The sequence below is a fragment of the Pseudoliparis swirei genome, chromosome 13, assembly GCF_029220125.1.
Source record: "Pseudoliparis swirei isolate HS2019 ecotype Mariana Trench chromosome 13, NWPU_hadal_v1, whole genome shotgun sequence".
Classification (NCBI taxonomy): domain Eukaryota; kingdom Metazoa; phylum Chordata; class Actinopteri; order Perciformes; family Liparidae; genus Pseudoliparis; species Pseudoliparis swirei.
In genome coordinates this window covers 11,884,413-11,908,897 of record NC_079400.1, presented here as the reverse complement: position 1 = coordinate 11,908,897, position 24,485 = coordinate 11,884,413, and the positions used below count along the sequence as shown (strand labels likewise).

General features: G+C 43.0%; 2 protein-coding genes, 1 long non-coding RNA gene and 2 other non-coding genes across 5 annotated transcripts; 1 reads left to right on the top strand and 4 right to left on the bottom strand.

Moving 5' to 3' along the window:
* The first annotated feature begins 5 nt into the window (after positions 1-5).
* On the top strand, positions 6-2,203 carry mrpl58 (mitochondrial ribosomal protein L58). The gene is made up of 6 exons (XM_056430268.1): positions 6-257; positions 794-818; positions 911-970; positions 1,427-1,509; positions 1,597-1,766; positions 1,844-2,203. The coding sequence occupies exons 1-6, from the start codon at positions 96-98 to the stop codon at positions 1,926-1,928; spliced, it is 585 nt and encodes a 194-aa protein (XP_056286243.1). The 5' UTR covers positions 6-95; the 3' UTR covers positions 1,929-2,203.
* A 1,002-nt stretch (positions 2,204-3,205) lies between these two features.
* On the bottom strand, positions 3,206-3,277 carry trnam-cau (transfer RNA methionine (anticodon CAU)). The gene has a single exon. It is a non-coding gene; the product is annotated as a tRNA-Met (tRNA).
* A 321-nt stretch (positions 3,278-3,598) lies between these two features.
* On the bottom strand, positions 3,599-3,671 carry trnar-ucg (transfer RNA arginine (anticodon UCG)). Its single transcript has one exon. It is a non-coding gene; the product is annotated as a tRNA-Arg (tRNA).
* A 3,944-nt stretch (positions 3,672-7,615) lies between these two features.
* LOC130203629 (cerebellar degeneration-related protein 2-like) lies at positions 7,616-15,485 on the bottom strand. The gene is made up of 6 exons (XM_056429967.1): positions 15,229-15,485; positions 10,332-10,444; positions 9,257-9,405; positions 9,020-9,184; positions 8,710-8,917; positions 7,616-8,394 (listed from the first exon to the last, which is right to left on the bottom strand). The coding sequence occupies exons 1-6, from the start codon at positions 15,305-15,307 to the stop codon at positions 7,621-7,623; spliced, it is 1,488 nt and encodes a 495-aa protein (XP_056285942.1). The 5' UTR covers positions 15,308-15,485; the 3' UTR covers positions 7,616-7,620.
* A 5,589-nt stretch (positions 15,486-21,074) lies between these two features.
* Positions 21,075-23,265, bottom strand: LOC130204128 (uncharacterized). The gene is made up of 2 exons (XR_008833556.1): positions 21,771-23,265; positions 21,075-21,526 (listed from the first exon to the last, which is right to left on the bottom strand). It is a non-coding gene; the product is annotated as an uncharacterized LOC130204128 (long non-coding RNA).
* Positions 23,266-24,485: the final 1,220 nt, after the last annotated feature.

Sequence of the window (24,485 nt, the reverse complement as noted above, 5' to 3'; positions counted from 1 at the left end):
GCACGTTAAGTTACTCGTCAACCGCAACCGTCGCTGAGCTGTCAAGCTTCGGATCACGTTAGTCAACTAAACAGTCACACTGACGTCAGTCCAACATGGCGGCCCTCATAGCACGGCGGTGTTATTTACTATGCCGTCGTGCCGGAGAACATGTGATTTCACCGCACGAACACGTGAGGGATGTAGTAATTAGAGGCGCTAACAACGCTTTGCAGCAGACTACTGGTTACGGGACACGACGGACAGACACCACGCAGGTAAGTCCACATGCTCATGGCTCAAACCGGTGTTACGGTTTAACAGGCGACCCTGTTAACTGGCGACTTTTCAGCCGAATACCTCCGTTGTTGTCGTGGTTACGACGGCCGTTAGAAAAATAGCATAGAGAACACGTATAGCTGTCCTCGTGAATGCCGCTTGGTTTAATGTTGTGTCACGCCCTATACATAATAATATATACTATACCAATTAAACAATACGGCATTCACGGGGGTATAGCTACGTGTTTTCTTCCTATTTTCAACACCTGTCTAACTACGACAACAACTTACGCGTTAGGTTCAAAGTCGCCAGTTAACACGGTCGCTTCTTAAACTGTAACACCGGAAGGTGTTTCGTCGAAAATTGTATCCTAGTCAATATGTGTTCCTCTCTACCTGAACTTAAACCAACCCATGTCCCCAACCTGAGCTGATATGACAGTGTGCAGTACTGTGATGACGTCTTTGACAGCACAATGGACTTACTGTCACAATGCACTGCAATAAATGTGCTTATTTCCTACGTTTTACAGGATGCCCAAGTGCACATTCCAGTGGGTAAATATGCACAACATTTTTTTTCAATCATAACAGACTTTGTTTTCAATATTTGTTCAACAATGACACATTTGTTCTCTTTCGGTTCTCAGACCGCCTGACGGTATCGTACAGCAGAAGCAGTGGGCCCGGTGGTCAGAATGTCAATAAAGGTGCTCGAAAGTTGAAATTCACTGTCGCACACATATTCACCAATTTTGAATCCTAATTCTGTTTCAGTGCCCTTTTCATATTTTTGTAGTAACAACTCAATCCCCACTGACATCAGGACAGCAGAAAGTCTCTACTTCTTCTGCCGGAAACTAAAAACACATCTCTTCCGTCTATTTCTGGATTTAAAAAACAGATTAGCACTTCATTGGCACTTAAATGGCACTTACTTTTGGTATTACTCACGGTATTACTCACGGTATTACTCACGGTATTACTCATGGTCTTACTCATGGTATTACTTATGGTACTTTTGTAGTTTGACTTTCTTGAAGAAATGTTACTTTCTTGATTCTTGTTGTTTTGAGTTTGTACTCTTGGTTGATGCACTTATTGTAAGTCGCTTTGGATAAAACCGTCTGCTAAATGACTTTAATGTAATGTTATGTAATCCGCAGTCAGCACGAAAGCAGAGGTTCGTTTCCACGTGCAGACCGCCGACTGGATCCCAGAAGATGTTCGACAGGCTATCTTTGAAAAGGTTTTTTTAAGTGTCCTTCCCAAATAAAAAGTGATTATGTATTGTTCTTCTATGCGACCGTTAAGTGCACATTTTTCTACCTTGCAGAACAAAAACCGCATCAACAAGGCCGGGGAGCTGCTGGTGACCTCCGAGCTGAGCCGGAGTCAGCAGAGGAACCTTTCCGACTGCGTCCAGAAGATTGCTGCCATCCTGGCCGAGGCCAGCGAGAGGCCTCGCGACCCCACGGCAGAGGACGTGGCTCTCAGGGATGCCAGGTATTCCCTGGGCGGCGGTGGAGCCACCTGGACGGTGAGCTGTGTGTCTTTTGATGTGAACTGTGATTTCTGTGCAGGTTAAAGAAGGGGAACGCAGAGCGCCTCAAACAGAAGAAGATCAACGCAGCGACCAAGAGGAGCAGACGAGTGGAATTTGAGTGATTTGACTGTTCACGTTTCTACCTCCCATACTATCACATTTACATATCTCTGTACATCCCGCGTTGATTATTTTGTCTTTAATTTCCTGTACAATAGAATAAATGTCAATGTTTCTTAATTTAAGTCTGTTATGTCACTGTCTGTAAACTTTTTGTTTTTTTTAACTCGTCTTATGTTGCTGCCTGTTTAGTCCAGGTCACCCTCGAAAATAGATTTTTAATCTCAATGGGATTGACTTGAATAAAATAATAAAAGTTTAAGCGTACAAAAATTAAGTAGAAATGTGTTTTTTTCTCTCCTATTAAATACCAGAAATATACAAAACCAGTAATAATTGTTTTTGATAAGATACTGTGTTGACTGTTAACTGTTGACTTGCTTATATTCTAGAGCCGCCTTTTTAAATATCTCTCAACTAAAGATTGTGAGCTTCTATATTTAGATATTGGAGGGGAAAAGATAGCCGCGATAGCAGAAACTTAAAGTCTATAGGTCTGTCTGTGGATAATATTTGGATTTAGTTTTTTGGTAATTTTTTATGGAAGATAGAAACATTACTTAAATATATAATAATAATAAAACAGGAATAAATAAATAATTGCTCAATGAATGTGAACACATGAATAAAAAAATACTAAAATATTTACTGAAAATACATGAATAAATAAATAAATATAGGATTTAAAAGTGAATGCATTAACATACTACGGGTCAAAAGTTTGAGAACACCTCAATTTCTCTAAAAGAAAGACCTACACTAAAAGGCCTGTCTGCCTTCTTTTGTTAATCGCCTTTTTCTTTCCATTAAAGAGCAATATACAACTTCCTGCAGTACAATACTGTCCAAATAAAGGTTCAGATGGTACAGTAACAGTCTGTGGCTACACTGCTTTATACAGACAGTAATCAACTAAAGTTGAGACACCTGGAGGACATGTTAGCTCAACTTTCACGGCTTCATTTACTTCTAGGACTTGCAGAACAGCTGCAAGTTGGGAACCCATTACTTGTTCCCTGAAAAAGGCCTTTTTCTATAACTCTGAAATGTACATTATTTAAAATAATTTGTAACCTAAACTTTGTTGTCTAACCTCTGGCATTGTTGTACCAGTTCAGGTTATTCACTGGACCTGAACTGCTTAAATGTCAATATAAACTGGAATAATGGGGGTATTCTAAAAAAAAATCTTGGTAGTGCACATGAAAGTATATTAAGTAGATCATTTAACAGGACTTGAAGTAGAAAGTGGGGAGTTTCAGTCGCAGAGGAAAACAGATAGCAGAGGATGGTTTCGATCCATCGACCTCTGGGTTATGGGCCCAGCACGCTTCCGCTGCGCCACTCTGCTCGATGACAAAGCTGCGTCGCAGATAACATTACATACCGTATAGACTGCCTATACACTGCTGCTGCCCCGAGATTAGTTTATGTGACTATAACGTAAAATAACAAGGAGTGTTAGTGTATTTACACCTCGTCGATGACGTTTGTGTTAATAATAATAACAGCACGTTCTCACGGAGTTATTGGTAACTACATGAAACATACCGCGCGTGCAGGATACAATGTACACGCCTCAAAACGTGGTTTACCCTCTGGGTTTTAAAGGACATACAACCATAGACTAAAACCGGAATACCAAAAAGTTTCTGCTGAACAGTGTAAAAGACGACCACGAAGGGACTCGAACCCTCAATCTTCTGATCCGAAGTCAGACGCCTTGTCCATTAGGCCACGTGGTCAGGATGACAGCAAACATTCCGTGATCCGTAGAAAGTCTTACAATCAGCCTACCTGTAACTGTGGAAGATATATTGTGAGTTAAATTCCAATATATGTATGTATATATTTATATATATATATTTATACATACATATATATACATATCGTCCGTGTATTAGTCGTGGTAACAGTTTTCTTACGTGTTGACTGTAGAAACAATAACTTGGTCTCAGGACCTTCAGACATTTGACCTGAAGCTGTTCAGTGTTACATGTGTCATGTTTGGTAGTTTGCAGTATTCTAAGTATTTCTCAAGGAAACAAATATTATTGATAAAGTCCTCAAATACAGATTACCTGCACTGTGAATGTATGAGATGCATCCAAATGTTGGGGCTCTTCCGGCTCAAAAAATAAATTGTCTGGAATGTAAATTAGCCGGTTCTTAATGTAATATATTTTGTCTGAAGATACATGTGGGTCTTTCAAAAGAAAATAGTTCAATTAAATACCCCAAAACATGTATGGCAAGGAAATGCATTAATTACAATTAAAATTACAGTTGAGGGCTGTAAAGACCCATCTGATATCAGATACTGACTCGAATAGCTGGATCAGGATTGGTGACCATATGGTATTGAATACTTTTATTTTCATAAAAAACAATTCAGTAAATTTGTAGCTATATTTAGATTTTTTTGCCAATTCCAATATCATTTACAGTAAAAGTCAGAATGGACGACGTGTGTGTAGGAGCATGCTGTCACAGCTGAAGGTGGATTTAGTGGAGACCTATGTTGAAGGAAAAGACGATGGTTTTTAAAGATGACCCCCCCCCCCCATCACCACCACCACCCTGGTGTATTTCTTCCTTCCCCTCACTCAGGATAATTATATATAAACAATATATACGACAACACAGGATGCACTTTATGCTTTATTATCAGGGTACGTCTTAGTTCAGTAATGACCTGAACTCATACCAGGGGAGGCTAAACTTTAATGGCAATAACTTAAATAATAAATACACAGAATTTGAACTGGATAATAGAAGTAGAACATATTAAATAGGTTTTATTCTGACAATTTGTTAGTGACATTCATGTATAGGCACTGAAAAAAGTAAAAATAATTAAGAAAAATCATTCAAATGCAAATAAATACACAGGTACAATTTCATAATAGCCATCCTAAATATATAAAAGAAGAGGCGTCAAACATGTTCAAGTGCAATGGGTAAGACTTTACAGTGAGGACGCCTGGCCTCTGGTGTGGCCTTGTTTACGCTAACACACAGTACTCCTTCCGTGAGATTGAATCCTTCTTAAAAACATAGGCGTTGACACCCTCGGGTGAACGATTTCAGCGAGCTGTAATAACATTCGATAAAACAAAAAGGTTTCCACGTGGGAGGTTTCCCAGAATTAAAGGCATATGCACTGTATGTCGTGAGAAAAGGTGCAGCAGGTACCAGCGTCCTCGTTTGAAGCCTCTACTGGCTGCAGCTCTACAGTGAGTCCGTCTATAATTAAAGGGAAAAGACTTCTATAGAAATATAAGAAAAGCTCCTTAGAATTCTAATATCAGTTTGCACCACAGGACCAGTTTCTTTAAAAAGCCCCTCCCCCAAATAAGAAAAATGCTTAAACTGCATATGATCCAAAAAACCTTATTAAACATCTCGACTTGAGTATTTTTACATGTTGTATGACAATAACAATCTGCAGATTGTCTTTTGCAAGACAGCAGCAGCGTTTTAGTTTTTAGGGGAATCATGAACCCGAGAATAACCGGTACAATTGGTTCTAAACTATCGCCTCTACTGCATATGCCTCACTATTATTAATAACGTGTATTTCATAGAGCTATGGTGGTGTTGCCCCGGTGGGCGGACAACGTCCAGTCCAAAGCTTCAGTGACTTCATAGATGGGGAAGATATTTAAATGTTGTGTATAGATGTGAGCACAGGTGTTAAAAGTAGGAATTACATTATTGACTTATCGTAGGATGCACGGACACAGCGTCCAGTATTTATCACGCAATCAGCTTATTGTCCGACATGTGGACGAAGCTTCAGATATTGACCGTTGTGCTTAAGACTCGGTCAATATGCACGCATCGCACATTTTTTGTGAATGATGAAAGTACATTTTATTTAATTGTTTTGGTTGTGTGGTTTTTTATCCAGTATGCATTTATTTATTTTCACATTCCAATTTAAAGTTAATTATTGATTGAAATGGTGTACTTGCATTTTATATCACTGGAAAAATGCGATAATATCGTTTATTGTAATCCTTACGTTGAAAATATATTGTCCTACGTGACCTACGTGACCGGCCTCAACGCGAGCTCAACTGAGTTGAACACTTTGGGAAATGCCCTTTAATGTTTTCTTTTTTTGTTTTGCGCCACATGAAACATCAGCTTGCATCAGGTAGCATCAGCTAGCATCAGATAGCATAAGCTAGCATCAGGTAAAATCAGGTAGCCTCAGCTAGCATCAGGTAGCCTCAGCTAAGCTAGCATCAGGAAGCTTAGCGAAAGACAGAGAAACGGGGATACACAGCTAGCCTGGCTACGCTCAAAGCTCAAAGCATTAGCCTCTAGAGAGTCCTGATATCAGTAAGACCAGGAAATAGTCTGGCCCGTAGCTAAGCAAAAACCGCTGCTGGTCATGGTCAAAAGAGGCCGGTAAGCTCCGCCCTGTTTCCAGTCTTTATGCTAAGCTAGGACAACCAGGTTGTAATTATTTAATTTACCGTACGGACAAGATGGCGGCAACAGAAAGAGAGCTCCGCCTCCAAAAACCTCAAGATAAACGGGCTGAGGCACACAGCGGATATCCGGTAGCGAGGTCTGCTTAACGCGCTGTGCACGACGTGAGAGGAGCTCTATAGAGACCGACCTGAGGACCCCCCCCCCCCCCTCTGTTCAGATCATTGTCTTTCTAACTGTAGTTAGTAGATCCCGTTATAATAGATACAGATTCATGTTAGTGTCATATTTAGATTTCCCTCTTTGTTTTCATCAGATGCAATTTTTTTGCGTTATCGTGTGAAGCGTTGATTGTGTTATTGTGTTATTGTGTTATCGTGGTAGATGCCTAGAGGTCAAGCAGTGAAGCCAGTTTATGTAGGAGGAACACTGAGGAGAATACGAGGGCTGAACTCAATCTAGTGCTTAACTAAATTTGTTCAAGTTTCGTAATATGAAATTTGCCACGATACATACAGGACTGTCTCAGAAAATTAGAATATTGTGATGAAGTTCTTTATTTTCTGCAATGCAATTAAAAAAACAAAAATGTCATGCATTCTGGATTCATTACAAATCAACTGAAATATTGCAAGCCTTTTATTCTTTTAATATTGCTGATTATGGTTTACAGCTTAAGAAAACTCAAATATCCTATCTCTAAATATTAGAATATCATGAAAAAGTATACTAGTAGGGTATTAAACAAATCACTTGAATTGTCTAATTAACTCGAAACACCTGCAAGGGTTTCCTGAGCCTTGACAAACACTCAGCTGTTATAAATCTTTTTTTTTACTTGGTCTGAGGAAATATTAAAATTTTATGAGATAGGATTTTAGAGTTTTCTTAAGCTGTAAGCCATAATCAGCAATATTAAAAGAATAAAAGGCTTGCAATATTTCAGTTGATTTGTAATGAATCCAGAATGCATGACATTTTGTTTTTTTAATTGCATTGCAGAAAATAAAGAACTTCATCACAATATTCTAATTTTCTGAGACAGTCCTGTATATATATAAATATATATATAAATAAATATATATATACATATATATATAAATAAATAAATATATATATATATATATATATATATATACATAAATATATATAAATAAATATATATATATTTATATATATATATATATAAATAAATATACATATATTTATATATATATATATTATATATTTATAAATATATCGTCCTTCCGTTTATTGTTTACTGGACTTGCCGGATTTGCCCGGCTTGCCGGCCTTGGCGGCTTTGGTAGCTTTGATGTCCATCTTGGTCTTCTGGATCCGGGAGAAGATCTCTTTGAAAAGCGCTTTGTACTCCGGCGTGTTCTGGCCCAGCCGCTTGTCCACCGCCTCCACCTGCTTGCTGATGGACTCGATGGCCTCGGGAGTGGAGGGCGACGGTATCGGGGTGGGCGGCGGCGCCGGCGTGGGGCCCACGGCGCAGTCTTTCATGGACGGGTCTCGGGACACGGGCCTGGACGTCTGGACGCCGGCGTCGTGGCACAGGCTCTCCTCGTGGCGCCGGCACTTCCCCAGCAGCTCCTCGTACTTCTCCAGCAGCGCGTGGTACTGCTCGTCCACCTCCCGCAGGATGGACATGCCCCTCTTGCGCACGCTGTTGGCGTGCAGGGCGTAGCTGCCCCGCCGGTGGCCGGAGGCGTCGCAGGCCATGATGGCGTTGAGCGCCGTGTCGCTGCAGCTCTTCCTCACCGGGCTGGACTCGGGAAGCGCCTCCCCTCCGACGCCCGCCCCCCCGCCCTCGGCCGCCTCCCTCACTCCGCCTCCCGTCTCGCCGACCTCGACCTCCAGGAAGGTGTCGGTCTCCGGCGTGCTGTTGAGCACCGTCTGGGCGAGCGCCGCGCCGTCGTCCTCGCTGCTCAGCAGGTAGGTCCGAGCCCGGCGCAGCTGCTGCAGCTCCTGGAGCTCCGCCTCCAGCTCCCGGACCCTCGCCTGGCAGCTCTCAGCGTCCTACGAGCAGAGACCGTTAGACCAAAGACAAATCTGAATATTCTTCAGGCGCAGGGGAGGAAATCTACATATTATTTAGGGGGCAATGTTTACCCCACTGACTGAAACCCAGGATCATTTAAAAATAAATTGGGGGCACTTTTTTAAACTTATAACATAACATTTGACCTTTATTCAAACATAATAAATATAGTTATTTAGGCTTACAGTATATGAGCAATTGTCATAAAAAAATTAGGAATAATAAAGACTTTTAGGCAGCAGTCTACAGATTCAAAGTGTTTTCTTAGATTGTTTGCTAAGCGGCGTGCCCACCTGCACCCTGGTCTGCAGGCGGGAGAAGTCTCCGAGGAGGAGGTTGCACTCGCGCTCCACCCCCTCCCTGCGGCCCCTCTCGGTGCGGGCGGCCGCTCGCAGCGCCGACACCGCCTCCCTCAGGTGCTGGTTCTCCTCCTCGAACGGCGGGCGCTTCACGTCCACCGCGAAGCTCTCGGCCCGGCCCACCACGAACTCGTCCTCATACCTGACAGCAAAACATCACAGGCGGCGGTGTAACGTTATAAAGATGACTTGCTACCTGCTCACGTGTGTGTGTGTGTGTGGGGGGGGGGGGTTTGACAAGCACCTGGGTGCTGTGCACAGCTCCCTCAGGCAAGGGAAGGAGTGGATGGTTTTGCGCCGCTCCCTCTTCTCCCTCCTCACTCGGAGCTGCTCCATGGAGCGGAGCTGCTCCACCTGCCCCGACAGAGAGTCCACCTGGTTCTGCAGGATGTCGATGGAGCCGGTCAACCTGTTGCCATGGGAGGAGGTGTGAGAAAACGGAGGCGGCCGAAGGGAAACACCTCCTCCGGGTCCTACTCACGTCTCTATCTTGCGCTGCGAGCCGCGGCTGTCCGTCACCAGCGAGCGGTTGGTGCGCTCCAGCTCGCGGGCCGTCCCGTCCAGCTGCTCGTACACCTTGGCGTGCTGCTCGTTCATGTCCCGCAGGACCTCGAGCTGCTTGGACAGGTACTGCGGGACGGACAGGTGGACTTTACCATTCCATCTACTCATCGACTAGATGTGTATGAAAGCCTCCCTCGACATATTATTTAGGGGCATTTGACTGACTCCAGGGGCATATGAAATTTGTGAAATAACATTTAACCTTTGTTCAACAACAATAATTATACTTATTTAGGCTTTACAGCATATGAGCAATTGTCATAGAAATGGGAATAATAAGACTATTAAGCAGTAGTCTACAGATTATAAGTGTTTTCTTTAATTTTTTGAACAAAAAACATAAATCAGACAATTATATTCAATTGTATTCTTATTTCTTCGTGGTTATTTATTGTTATTAAATTGAACTATTAACACTTTTTTTCCATTCGTCGGACAATTTATAACCTCAATGTCGTCAAAGTTGTAACTTCTCTTAATATAATAAAATTAAACCTAAATCAGCTTGTCTTGCAATGTCATTAAAATAAATAAAACATATGACGATAGATACTGTAGAGTGGATTTCATGGATACTCGCACATGTAAATAAGAAACTCTTATTCTCTTGTGTTTGAAATTAATACATACAGAAAGTTATGATAAATAGGGACTATTATGAAGAATATTAAGATGGATGTATTGTAAAGAGAGGAAGACGCTACGGTAACTCACTCGCTGCCTTTGTGACGTTATGTTACCAAAGTAGCCCAAAAATAAGGTTATGAATAATGTGAACGCCATCATTAATAACTGATTTTTAAAAATTTAAATGTGTAAAGGAGATCACTGGAAAACTACAGCATTAAAATAAATGTATTAATAATAATGGACCCACCCTTTAACTGAACTATATTTATGAATTAAATTCATGGCTCACGAGTGATGAATGATTGATGAGTGAGTGATGAACGAGTGATGAACGAGTTCCCGCCTGAATCTTTCTTCCATACCTCGATCTCTTGCACCTGCTCTTCATTTGTGATGTACATCTGCTGCAGGGAATCCTCCAGCTCCTTGTTCCTCTCCAGAAGAGTCTTTCCCAGCTCCGCCGCCAAGTGGAGGTCTAGAAGAGTGATCAAATAAGAGTGAGACGAGGACTGAGCAAGACGGAGACAAGGAGTGAAAGTTGAGGATTGGGGAAAAGAAAGCCGGGGGATGGGGAGGGGGGGACAAGGACACCGGGGTCAATTCCAAGTGTGTGATAGGAAAATGGTGAAAGAGGAAGAAGAAACAAACGGAGAACTGAGAGGAAAAAGAACGGGGAATCTAATCTCCCAGAAGAAGGTCGCCTGCAGCCGCACAGATTGAGATGGAGCGACGGTGCGTTTCAGACGAGGTTATAACCGGGTCTGGACACAGTGATTAAACTGGTCCATCACATTGTCTCAGATCCGGAGAGCCTCCGCGCAGGTCCTCTGCTGACGGACTATGAAGGACGCAGCCATGATTAATTAGAGAGCGACCCCCTCTCCGCTGAGACTGGGACAGAAATAGCCTGAAAAGAGACTTTGCCTGCAGGTCCGTCCAATTGACATATATAGTAATAATCATGCGCTGTTGAGCTTGATCTAAAAAACAAAAATTTTAAAAAACATGTTCAACTCCAGCCTGTAGAGTTTGTATTAGAGCTCGCAGAGCGTTATAGGTACCATGAGGCACTGCTTCATTCTGACTCCTTAGCGACTGCTAACCTCCCCGAGCTTATTTTAACCATCCGATGTTTAAATAACTCTAAGCGGTTCTGACCCAGAGCGTCTGGGGAAAAAGACCAACTTTACTGTTGTTCACCTCCCTGCCTGAGGGGGTGCTGTGATATGTTTTTGCCCTGTACTTCTTCTTTCGTTGCAGGTAATTGGACGGCTACTCAGGAGGGAACCTGTGGGTCCGGCTCTCTCTCTCTCCAGCTTCCAACCGGGCCATGCAGCACAGCACAGATTCGTGGGTGGTGGATTAGAAAGGTTGTCGGTCGGGGTGAGGAGCCATTTAGTTTAACCCTGTTTTCTCCTGTTTTCTGATAGGGAGGTAAGACATCTGTACTTTTTTTTGTGGTCGAGGGAAGTTTGGTGACTTGTTTGTTATTTTGGGCCTGACTCACCCTAAAGATGTATGACACAATAAACAACCATTGTTCATTGTAAACTGCAGCATTGGTTCTAATTCGGGAGGTGGGACTCCCCTAGGCCGGGCGTAACAATGCAACAAGTATTGTGTTTAAAGTGGCAAAAAATACATGCGAATGCAGGTTTGCGACTAGCTTTTTAAGTAGAGCCTTAAAGCGAGATTGTTTCTAATAACTAGTCTCACAGTCTTCTTCCCCAGAGAGAGTTCATGCCTCGATGTCACCCTGTGAACCCGAGTATCTTTAACAGCATTATGATGACCCCTCCCCCAAAGATTGATGAGGTTGTCGTACCCAGCGAGATAGAGGAAGACACAAGCTGCTGAACCTCCAACTTGGACTTGATGGTATTCATTTTACCGGAACAGGGAGTGATTTGTTTTGCAATACGCTGGGAAAGAATGTCGGCATTTCCTTGTATGTAAAAAAAACCTACATGACAATAGACCGGTATCTGACATAAAGGACACTACTGTATTCTGAAAATAGCTCAGTGGACGTCATGGTGGGTGTAACATCAGTCTGGCAGGAGAAAAGAGAGACAGGCTCTTCCATTACGATCCAGCCGAGAGGCAAAGTCTGACTCAAAGCAAAAGAAAAGCAAGACAACCAGACCCCCAGACCCCCAGACCCCCGTGTCCCCGCCCACATCCAGCAGGCAGAGAGGAAGCTCAGTGACATGAGAATGACCGGAGAACACGGAGGTGGTGGAGCCGATCGATGCCACTCGGTCTGCTTGCTCCACACAGACCAAGAGGCCGGGCGCTCATAATCGCATCAAGACGTTTTCCCAGATCCGGATTGCAGTGCGTCTGTGCATCGGTTGCACTCCTGAACGCGTCGGCCAATTTTCTAGAACATTGTTTAAATGTTTTTCCGATGCAACCAGCTCCCCTGAGCACCACGGGCTTTGCCACGGCGATCTCTTCCACAGGCAGTGGTCTGCCGTGAGATGTATCGGAATGTGGAAAATAGGACTTCTCTTTCTCGTGTTGCAGACCCGGCTTTAAAAAAAAGGAGGTGCCAGAAACATCCAGTGGCTAAGAAATGAATTATTCAGTGCGATGGCGGACTACTTCTCTCTCGAGGAACATGTTGTTTGTCAAAGCAGCAGATTCGAGAAACACCCTTAAGATCCACACACATCATGAGACCATAAGACCATGAGACCATGAGACGATAAGACCATGAGACCATGAGATGATAAAACCATAAGACCATGAGACGATAAGACCATGAGACCATAAGACCATGAGATAATAAAACCATAAGACCATGAGACCATGAGACGATAAAACCATGAGACCATGAGATGATAAAACCATGAGACCATAAGACCATGAGACGATAAAACCATAAGACCATGAGACCATGAGATGATAAAACCATGAGACCATAAGACCATGAGACGATAAGACCATGAGACCATAAGACCATGAGATGATAAAACCATAAGACCATGAGACCATGAGATGATAAAACTATAAGACCATGAGACCATGAGACGCATAAAAACATCTCCTGTTTTCTGACTGCATCTCAGCTGTCGTCTCATCCGGGCTACACATGAGTCGGTGGATTTAAACTTATTATCCAGGGATGACGCCACCACAAAAGCAGATGAAATCACACATCTGTGTAGGAACACATACATTTTTCGACATCTTCCGCTCTCTTTGTTGGAAGGGCTCGTGCTTTCCAAGTTTGACATCTGCCCTTCGTTACCAAATGACTTCAAGAGTGGAACATGTTGGGACATGAAGCTGTGACAACGTTATGAAGATGTGAGGCTTCGATAGGAGAGCTCTGGAGGCGTTACCTTCAGACAGAGCCAGGCTCATGGTCCACCTCCTCAGTAATCCAATTAAAATGCCTCGGTTTTGGTAAATTGAGAAGGAATGCCTCGCACGACATGCAAGACGAGTCCAAGATGGCCTCTTCAAGTGTCATCAAACTTGGAGATATTCAAATTGTAAATGGTAGGAGAAAAAAAGGAAATATGTGAGGTTGTTTTGGTCCTAATCGACTGTTTTTTATGTTTTTTTCAGACATATGTAAGATTCATGCCTCAAAGTGGTGCTTTGGTCTTCGTGGAGAAGCTGTTGGTCGGATCCAGTAATCGATTGGTCGACAAAGCCGTGTGAGTGTTAGTCGACTTGAGTTTTCTTTGGTTGAGGACGCCCTCAAAAGACTTTCAATTCATCGACTTTCTGCTCCGGAGTATTTTAAATCTAAAAAAAGGTGCAACTGTCTTGATTCTTCCACATGTCCTTCATATACATGAAGCCGTTTGTCTCTCTCTCTCTCTCTGAAGGACTCGAGGCATCCTGAAACATCACACAACAACCAAACAAGAGCTCTGCTCCGACAGCTCTGACTCTGACCCGTCGGACACAGAGCGCTCTGTGTGGACGGATGCTTTTCTTTTGTCTTTCTTTTTCTTCTTTTTTCTCATTCCGGCCATTTTAACCTTTATGAAAGTGTTTTCCCGTCTGCTGCCATCTCTCTTTTCACTCGTTCCTCCTCGGTAAAATAAAGACGAGCGAATATCCTTTTTTTTTTTTTTTAATCCTCGGGTAGATTTCAAACAAAGAAGTTTGTCTAACACATACATTATGTCATGATTGCAGGTTCTTATATGCCTGTATGTGTGTGTGTGTGGGGAGGGGGGGGGAGGGGGCTAAATTGGCTGACGCATGTCTCAACATACGAGAGACTAACTGTGGCCTCATCCAAAAGGTACTTCCCAGTCGTGTTACTAGTTCCCCACGTGGGGCGTGAACAGTCCTTGTGGATGTGGCACTCAGTCCACCTGCAGCAACGTAAACATGATCACATGTGATTTGGATTCAGTCATCTCTCTGTGACCACACAGCAGGGCGCCTGATGGAGAGATCCAGCCGGTTAATTATCTGAATCTGAATTAGGTTAATTAGACAAAGACTCTCAGTGGGTTCTTCTTTCTTAACATTAGAGTAAATGTAACATAAAATCCATGAAATGACCTCAATAGTAATCTAGTGGAGGGCGGGTTGATCAATAATGAAAACAATAGTTGGCTGCAGCACTTTATCAAATGATATAAAAAGATGCTGATTCAGCGTCTTTGTGCTGATTGGCTCATGACACCAATTAGACCCTAAATCAATGTTTTTTTACACAACAGAACTGCTTCTAAAGGTTTATTCTTTATTTTTAAAGAAAACATCAAAAACAAATCCTTATCTTACACCGCTTTACTATTATTGCTCATCTTGTCCATTCAGGATTTATACGTCAGCATAAACATTATGGAAAAATGAATACATGACAGAGTCTTTTAGTAATAAATAGGCTGTGTATTATGGCTTTGTGACATTTCATACGAAAATATCAGGGCAAATGAGCCCAAGCCGAACAGAACATATTCAATTACACAGATAAAAGGCTGCAGTTACTATATAAACAATGAATTTATGATATACCAACAAAAAACCCTCCTTTTGTGGGTATAATGTAGTAATGTGTGCCCCTCCATTAGCTGCAGCCTGATAACGTTGTCATTGAGGGTCCAACACTGGAGCAGGCCCTCGTTTGGCATGCTGTCAATGCATTGTTGTCTCCTCATATAGACTACTCTACGTGTAGGGATACTGGTAAAAAGACATCTCAGAGAGCCTCTGTTAGCTGGATGCCGGCTAGCCGACGCAGATGATGCTGCCGGGCACAGGGAGGTGTCTCCGTCTTACCCTGCTCCAGGTCATGCTGGTCGTACCACGGCTCTTCCTCTTCGATCACGAATTCCTCCATTGCCCCTGAGTTTAGCATCGGGTGACCCCCACACACCTCCTCCTGGACCCGGGGAAACCCGCAGGACCGTGCCGCTCCGGCTGCAACAAAAGAGCTCCGGCTCCTACCAGGGGTCGCTCCCTTCACGAGCTGCACACGAGCCTATTCACTCGGTCAGAAGAGGGTGGTGTTGTCTCTCTCTCTCTCTCATCCTGGTCCTCACATCCGTCGCAGCTGCAGAGGGTCCATAAAGACGTGGCAGCGATGTCGAAACCGCACTTCCTCTCCTCGGCGTTATCAGCAGCGCTCGCGATGCCTTCACGCGCCGCTCGCGAGTTGGAGTTGTTTCGCCGTTCTGTTCGCGTTCTGTCACGCGCGCGAGCTGGAGTCGTCCACGTAAAGGCGGTATGACGTCATTAATTAAAACATATTAATTATAAACACACACACACATCTAACCCAATATTATATTAAAAAGTCTGAAATATCGTATTGCATTTAAACGTTACATTACCTCATACTGCCTGGAGCCATAACAAGTACTCTTATGAAGTAAAACTAGCAGGACTGAAGTATGACACCATCTTTCTCAAGTAAAAGTGCAAAAGTATTTCTCAAAATATAATACTACGACCAAAAGTAAAAGTACGGACTGTGCAGAATTTCAGATTCATGCATTTTATTGGATTATAATTATTGATGCATTCATGTGTTCCTTACTTCTGTGTCTCAGCTAATAAAGGTGGAGCTCGTTGCTGCTGGATGGCCTAATCCATTATAATATGTCACAATGTTTTAGTTGATCGCAGTAATTTAAATCTGTTGTGCATAAGAAGTATAAAGAATGAAATGGTACCAGAAAAATCATGCAAAATTGTCCTTTTGTCTTTTTTCATAATTGTCCCAGAGTAAATGTATACATTTACTACCACTGCTTACAGCCGGGATGGAGGAAGGCCTGCACAATTGTGACGGATGTACACAATTTGGGTTCTCTAACTATATGCTTAATCCATCATGAAGCCATAAAGTAGGAATTACAACTTTAAAAATGTGTTCATGAAACCATATAATTGTAATTATAACAAAAACAAATTTGTTCCTGCGCCATTAAATACAATTACTTTTACTTTGGTGTCTGTCCACAGTCTAATAAAATATATGTGCACAGGTTGTTTACAAGATACCTAGTATATGGGTAGGCCCATAATGGTGGTGCTGGTGGTGGTGGTGGTGGTGGTGATGGGTGGATGTGTTACAGCCTAGAGAATCTTTTTAATCAAGGTGAGTCGTGTACAGATGTGACCATGCCGTGCCCAGCAGGAAGCTGCTTGCTGTACGTCATTTACTCCACTAGAGGGCGCGCTCCAGTCTGCCACGACACACGAGAGGCTCTCTGGAGGAACAAGTTATACTTCAAGCATTTCTCCTTTGACGTACCACAGGACTTAACTCTGTCTTCATGACATTTAAATCCATGTAAATGACACAGAGGCAAAACACTGGATTATATCCCCCAATGAAAGACATGTGTGTGCCCTTTTCTATGAACGGTGAGTAATTAAATGTTCTGTAGCAAGTCAACTCATAAAAAAAACAGGATGAGACCATGAGACCATTACACCTTGAGAACATGAGGTGGTGAGATGATGAGGCCATGAGACCGTGAGTCGTTGAGACAATGAGATGCTGAGACCATGATACGTTGAGACCATGAGACCATGAGACGTTGAGACCATGAGACAATGAGATGTTGAGACCATGAGACAATGAGATGTTGAGACCATGAGACGTTGAGACAATGAGATGCTGAGACCATGATACGTTGAGACCATGAGACATTGAGACCATGAGACGTTGAGACCATGAGACGTTGAGACAATGAGATGCTGAGACCATGAGACGTTGAGACCATGAGACAATGAGATGTTGAGACCATGAGACGTTGAGACAATGAGACGTTGAGACAATGAGATGCTGAGACCATGAGACGTTGAGACAATGAGATGTTGAGACCATGAGACAATGAGATGTTGAGACCATGAGATGTTGAGACCATGAGACGTTGAGACCATGAGACGTTGAGACCATAAGACGTTGAGACCATGAGATGTTGAGACCATGAGACGTTGAGACCATGAGATGCTGAGACCATGAGACAATGAGATGTTGAGACCATGAGACCATGAGACGTTGAGACCATGAGACCATGAGATGTTGAGACCATGAGACCATGAGACGTTGAGACCATGAGATGTTGAGACCATGAGACGTTGAGACCATGAGACGTTGAGACCATGAGACCATGAGACAATGAGATGTTGAGACCATGAGACAATGAGACCATGAGATGTTGAGACCATGAGACAATGAGATGTTGAGACCATGAGACGTTGAGACAATGAGACGTTGAGACCATGAGACAATGAGACATTGAGACGTTGAGACCATGAGACGTTGAGACGTTGAGACCATGAGACCATGGAGCTGCAGATGGCCGTCGGAAGAGATCCAGTCCAGTTCGAAGAGAAGAGGTGTTTTTACTCTTTTCTTTCTCTTTTTATTTAAACATGGCTGCATCACAGGAGTTGTTATCTGTGAGCCGACCGAGCCCCTCTCAGAATTGCGGCTGAATAACTTGAAATACTGAAATAGTTTCCTTATCAATACCAGCTGTTGTAGTGAGGACTGAAGCGGGACGTCTTCGGGCCTGCATTTTGAGTTTCTATGAGTGAACGCTTGGGGCCCCTGGGCCTGTACCACTGGGCCCGTTAGGCCATCCCTCCATGGTCATCACCATGGAAATACAATGTCAGCACGTTGTGTGAGTTGGGATGAAACAAAGACAACGTTACGTGTACAAGGCTCAATGAGGCTACAGATAAGAGGTTGTGAAGGGTGTAAAGGTCACAGGGTTAAAGTGCTATCATGTGACCCTCTGATTCTGCCTAAAACAAAGCCTGACTCAACTGGCCTGCTCTGCCCTCACATCACACAGGCGTCTGATGCAAATCATCCTATTGTTATGCGCTGGACTCCCCGCTTACTCATAAACCATTGACCCTTTCCATCAATGGCAACGACATCCCCTCAACAAGTCAGTCTGTTCTTCTCCTGCATTTACAATGGAGATGAGATGTGAAGTCAATGAGCAGTACCTCGAGAACCATCACCCAACTCTGACGCATTGAGAGGCCAGAGAGACACATAATTCCCTCAGTAGTAAAAAAAAAACTAGCTAAAAGATGATATGATAAACACTGATGTGGTTAATCCATCGACTGCTAACATACCTATCTGTAAATATAGATCTACTCAGGGGTGAAAAGGGACATTTTGAGGTGTTTTTTATTTGTTATTATAGGTTCTTCTCCTGAGACCCAAAAAGGCCGCACATGAACTAAATTGATCGACGACACTCTGCAAGACAAGAGGCGCATCACCTGTCGTCTTAACTTCCCATTTCAACGGCTTCCGCTTCAATTCACTTCCCCTACAGAAACTCTTCGTAGAGTTTTTGTGAATTTGAGGGGAAATGACTAATAGCCATTTGTGGATGCGTGGGATCAGCTTGGAAAGTCCAAATATCCTCCAGTGCATGTGGACCCCCGTACAATTGACTTTCATCAAAGCCAGAAAACAAGCGCCGAAGAGAAAGGAACCGCCTCATTGTTCTTTCCCTCATTCTTTGTGAGACCCTTTCCGTTGCGAAGGAGACCCCACCTTGGGTTTAGATGAAGAGAGCTGCGGAGGGGGGGGGGGGGGGGGAGATTAGCCTCCTATGGTTTTAACAGTAGTCTCTCCATTAATGAACGTGTCTGTTGTCCAACCTCCAATGTGTGCACAACTGAGGGGGAAACAACAGGCGAGGGGGGGCAAATGCAAACGAGAAATAGTCAGCTGGCGGGACACCAGATGGATGCCCCCACCCCCCCTCCCCAGACACACACTCCTTTTAGAAGGAGCCTCGTCTCCCCGGTGACTGAAGACAAAAAAGGGGCCCTGCTGGCACAGCTGGTCTTCAGCAAACCAGAGAGAGAGAGAGAGCAAGAGAGAGAGAGAGAAAGGGGAGGAGGAGGAGGAGAAAACAGTGAGTGAGTGTTCAGATGTGCAGACTGGACAGAGGGGGGGAGTGGGGGACGGCACATGCAGCAGTGATCGGGTGTGTTTGGGAAGTTGTTTGGAAGGAGGCTGGGAGGAGAGAGAGGGAGGAAGAAAGGAGGAGGAGAAAGAGGAGGAGAGGTTAGGAGGAGGTACACAAACTCCCTGAGAACAGGAGTTAGGAAGTGGGAGAAAGTGAACACAGCAGTTCTCAGTCGTACATGAACGCCAGCCGCTTTGCAGAGAGGGTCAGGTTACCTCCGAGCAGCCAGCGCTGGTCTTCTCATTCTGAACTGGATCCGGGCTAATTAGATGAGGAGGAGGAGGAAGAGACCGGCAGGCAAAAGAAACTTCAGAAGAGAGAGAAAAACAAAAAAAAGTGAGAAGAGGGGGAGGGGGTGAGAGAAAAGAAGTGTCTGAAACATCGTGGGGACGGTTTTATGTATAGAGCTGAGTTTGGTTCACCATGAACGGAGGAGTTGGCAAACAGTGGAAACAGTAACGCTCTAAAAGGAACCACATTCACTCCAGAGGTAAGAGGCTGTTTTATTTTACTGACATGTTGCTTGTCAATAAAGAGTCTGAATTATTATTATTATTTGCATACAAAGGCAATTGTCATTTTCAGCAAGTAGAATAAATCATATAAAAAGGTGTATTTCAATCTAAAGAAGCTTATTACCCGTTTATTTACACCACTTTCAAGTTCAAGACTGCACAAAGAAGTCGTTGCCTTCTTCATCACAGTGAGAGTTCTTCAGCATGTTTTGTACAAAGACTGGGAGGAGGTCACCGAGCAGTGAGGGTCAGCAGCAGAGGTCAACTCTGAACAGAGAGTCCAGAAAAACAAGAATACACACATTCTTACGTACATGCATATAGAGCTATTTTAATGCTCTTTTGAGGAAACATTTGGTTGTGTGGGCTGGAAATTAAACTCAGTGCACTCAGTATTTCTGCACTCCGTCATGATTTTGGGTTCTTTCTGCAAGAGCTGCAGAGTCTTTCATCGGCAGAAATTGTGACAGCATGCCAACCACAAGAAATAACAACGACAAAAACAACAACTCTGAAATCAACACGAGGAAACCAGACTTGTGTCTGCTAACGCACACAGCCGACACTTCCTGAACCAATTGATAACATCGAGGTTCTATTCAATTAATTAAAATAATGTATAATAACAGTGTTTTAAAAAATATATATATATATATTTAAATATATTCAAAGTACATAGCATGTACACCAGCGGTTCCCAAACTCAAGAATGCTGCGGCCCAATTTGAAATCTGAAAATCTTCTGCGGCCCCCACGGCGAGCATTGTCGGCGAGGAGGTGGGGGGGGCGGGGGTGCTAGTGAGAGTGTGCTCACCTACGCGCGCGGATGTGTCGGCGCGCATCACCGCAGAGCGATGCGACCCGAGAAGTGTTAACGGGGGTGCTGAGCGATTAAATATAACTCTTGTTCTGCCTGTTTTGTGATATACATGCCTAAAAGGTGCCTAATATTTCTTGACTGAAATAATATCGGCATTATAATTATTATAACTATGAGGATTTTTTTAGTTGCCTATTTTGTGGTGCCCCCTCAGGCAGGGCCGGAGTGGGGCCACTGTTCAGCCCGGGAATTTCAGGCTCAAGACCAGCCCACTTTTTTCATGGTATCGTGGAAATTGGATAAATGAAGCAACAGTTCAGCTCTTACTATCCTGTAGTTCTTTTATTCATACCATGGTCCAACAAATAATGTAACGGTTAAATACAACAATAATAATCCACTTAAGATGAGAAGTTAACAACAAATATGCACAACATAAAAAAAGGCAGAAGGGCGTAGCAGGGGTGTCAGACTCAGATTAGGCAGTAGGCCAGATTTGTTGGAGTGAGACCTCATGGGGGCCGTCATTGTCATGGTCATTATCATTTTTCTGCATGAGTATTATATAGTGGTGATTTACTCCTTTACTACACCCACTTCTGAGCAAACAATGCATATTGGTTCATCAAGTACTGTACTGCTCTTTCTTAGAATATATAACTTTAATTCATATAGTTTCCTCTGTTATCCTCTCTACATGTCCCTGTAGTCACGGCCTCCTCATTGCAAATGTCGGGCTCATCATTTTCAGCAGGAGACTCTTATCTGCTGCTCCGAAGCTACAAAGAAAAATTAAGTCATATTACTGCATACTTCAATATCAATAGTATATATCAATATTTGCATACTATTTGCAAAGTCTATGGATCACCATATTTTGGGTGATATAAAAAGGCTAATATTTTAATTCAATTTAATATTTTGCTTGGGAATAGGTTGACAACGCTACAATGATATTAACCAAGGCTACAACGTTAGCCTAATAGTTATGTTGCTAATCATTAGGCCTTTGTCTCTCTTTACCTGTTGCCACTTGTGTTTGTCTTCTTGAAAATAAATCGGGAAGCTTGGCACATTTGGCAGCATCCTCCTCCAATGCCTTTCTTTTTTTCAACCTGGCTTTTTCAGCCCCTCCTGCCCTCTTCCTCCCGTCCATCCTCCCTGACGCGTATCGTTGCGGTCGGGCCGGCCCAGCTATAGGTAGCTGAGAAAACTTTTTGGAAAAGACCGCTAAGGACCGAACCAACTCTATTTTGGAGGGGTGAACTTCCTCGCATGGTACACCGGCTGTAGCCTACCATGCGTGGAAGTTCACCTCTCCCAAAATGAGTTGGTTGGTTCCATAATGGACTGAACCAACTCTAATATTTGGGAGGGGTGAACTTCCTCGCATGGTACAACCCATGCAGAGGCTGCGCTGTCAGAATGCGGAACGTGTGTAGCCCACTTTAAAAGAAGATGGACTAACGTGACAAATGTCAACAAATAAAATTCTCGACCGGCCCAGAAGTGAAGCGGCCCACCGGGAACTCTCCCGATTCTCCCGATTACCCACCCCGGGCCTGCCCTCAGGACTCGGTGCCCTACGCGCAGCGCGTAGTGCGCGTTATGGGAGCGGCGGCGCTGATCACAACTCTGATCAAAACATAAACTAGGGATGATTAAATGACCTTCAGAATTTAACCGATTAAAAATGTATTCACCGACAATGTATGTTTTGTATACCATTTTCTCCGGAGCTCATATATATTTACTTTAATACTACAAGAGGGCGCCCCATTGGACATTGTTTTGTTTGGCGGCGCCTTTTGTTGAATAACGACAGGCGGACAAGAGCAGCCGTTTCGAGCGAGAGCCTTATTGTTTTATTAATCTGTTCATTTAAATTGTTTGTGCTTCATCAATTAATGTTTCACATAACTAATGTGCCGCTAGAATTGTTCAAATAATACTTAAACTAAGAAAAATATGTACGTTTTGTATCTTATAAATTATCAATCGTTTTAAGTAAAATACAGACAACATTAAAAACATTTTATTTATTTATTGTAAATGACCTCTCGCGGCCCACCTGCAGTACCTTCGCGGCCCACCAGTGGGAATGGCTGATGTAAACCATGTAGATTAACAAGGTTGTATATGTCTACAGTTGGTATATTGGTTTATGTGAGGCTACTATTACTGTCCTGCTCATTTAGTGAGAAATTAATAACACATTTAACTTTTATATTTATTGTTATTTAAAAGCACGTTACACTGTAAAAATAGAATCAATATAAGCAATAACAATGTACACAAGAGAAAATACATAACAATAAGAAACAAACAAAAAACGTAGCCTATAGTACGTTATAGTATATTATATAGTATAACATTACTACATTCAGGCTACATTAGCCGATGCTAAACTAGCTAAGCCTTGTTGCACTCCTTCCTATTCAACTGTTGCTATAGCAACGCCAGGAATTCTGAGGTATACAGTAAGACAGTAAGTAACGTTAAGTTTTATTTCCTGAGATTTAAAAACATTAAATGAGCTATTTGGGGGCAATTAAACGAACAACTGACATATATATATTTATATATATATATATTATTTTATTTAAAAAATAAAAATAAATTAATGACGTTATGTGTCCAGCGGTATATTATTAACGACCCCGTCCGACTTCGGGGCGAGCGACACGTCACGTAACGTTAACTTTAACGTGAGATCAGTTGACAGGTGAGACGGGAGACGAGCCCCCGCGCTCACACCGCATTGACTCATTATGTAACTCAAAACGTGTGTTCGGTAGTTTAACTACTCCTACGGCATAACGCCGGTGAAACGAGGCAGTGACGTCAGCTAGTTAGCATAAACCACGGGAACAGACTCCGCGGCAGCGGCTGGTTATGTCTCGGATGCCTTTGAGATACATGGTCACTATTGTATTGACTTTATGTATTGATTGAGTGGATCGACATGCTCTGAGTAAAACACAGATAAACTGAAATATGAACTACGGACTGTGAATAATCGCGATATAGTTTATATTGTCAAACCAGCTGTTGGTAAAACAATCAGCATAAAAGGCCTACAATTGGGGCATTGTTTGCTCTTTGCATGTTATGCTGTTTTTTCCGGGCCACAGAAAAGTAATAGTTCTTAAAAGGTTCTTTAAAAAGCTGTGTGGTTCTACGAAGAACCACCAACTACTGAAGAACCATTTTCTTGTTTGAGGCACCTTCATAGGTTCTTTGAAGAACTCTTTAAGGAAATGGTTCTTGAAAGAACCCTGGTTTGAAAAGTTCTTTGTGGAACCAGAAATAGTGTCTTAAAGTACTATTTTTATTTTAATCAAATCTTTTCCTGGTTTTCGACCAATTTGAAGTACTATTTTTGAAGTTTATTTGAGACACCTTCATCGGTTCTTTGAAGAACTACTTAAGGGAATGTTTCATTGAAGAACCCTGGTTTGAAAGGTTCTTTGTGGAACCAGAAATTGTTCTAGATGGCACCTGAATTTTTCTGTGTGCAAACTTGAAAAAACTTTTACCAACTTTACTGCGTCTTTATTGCTGCTCTCACACTTTTAGGCCAGCAGCGTACCACTTAGTTGGTAAGACGAGGACTGATCCAGGATCAGTCACAGTGCACTTGACCCCGTTGATCATCTGGTTGCTGGAGGTCGTCAATGTCCTCCTGTCCCCGTTGCCACTTCACGGCCCCTTCTCACCCACACACAGCTGCTGGCT

Excerpts from the sequence above, each read along its gene's own strand:
- mrpl58 (XM_056430268.1), top strand. The coding sequence starts at position 96 with ATGGCGGCCCTCATAGCACGGCGGTGTTATTTACTATGCCGTCGTGCC. Across the intron at positions 971-1,426 it reads TGGTCAGAATGTCAATAAAG|TCAGCACGAAAGCAGAGGTT; the intron begins GTGCTCGAAAGT and ends TGTAATCCGCAG. Across the intron at positions 1,510-1,596 it reads GACAGGCTATCTTTGAAAAG|AACAAAAACCGCATCAACAA; the intron begins GTTTTTTTAAGT and ends TCTACCTTGCAG.
- LOC130203629 (XM_056429967.1), bottom strand. The coding sequence starts at position 15,307 with ATGCTAAACTCAGGGGCAATGGAGGAATTCGTGATCGAAGAGGAAGAG. Across the intron at positions 10,445-15,228 it reads CCAGCATGACCTGGAGCAGG|ACCTCCACTTGGCGGCGGAG; the intron begins GTAAGACGGAGA and ends TCACTCTTCTAG. Across the intron at positions 9,185-9,256 it reads TCGCAGCGCAAGATAGAGAC|GTTGACCGGCTCCATCGACA; the intron begins GTGAGTAGGACC and ends CCATGGCAACAG.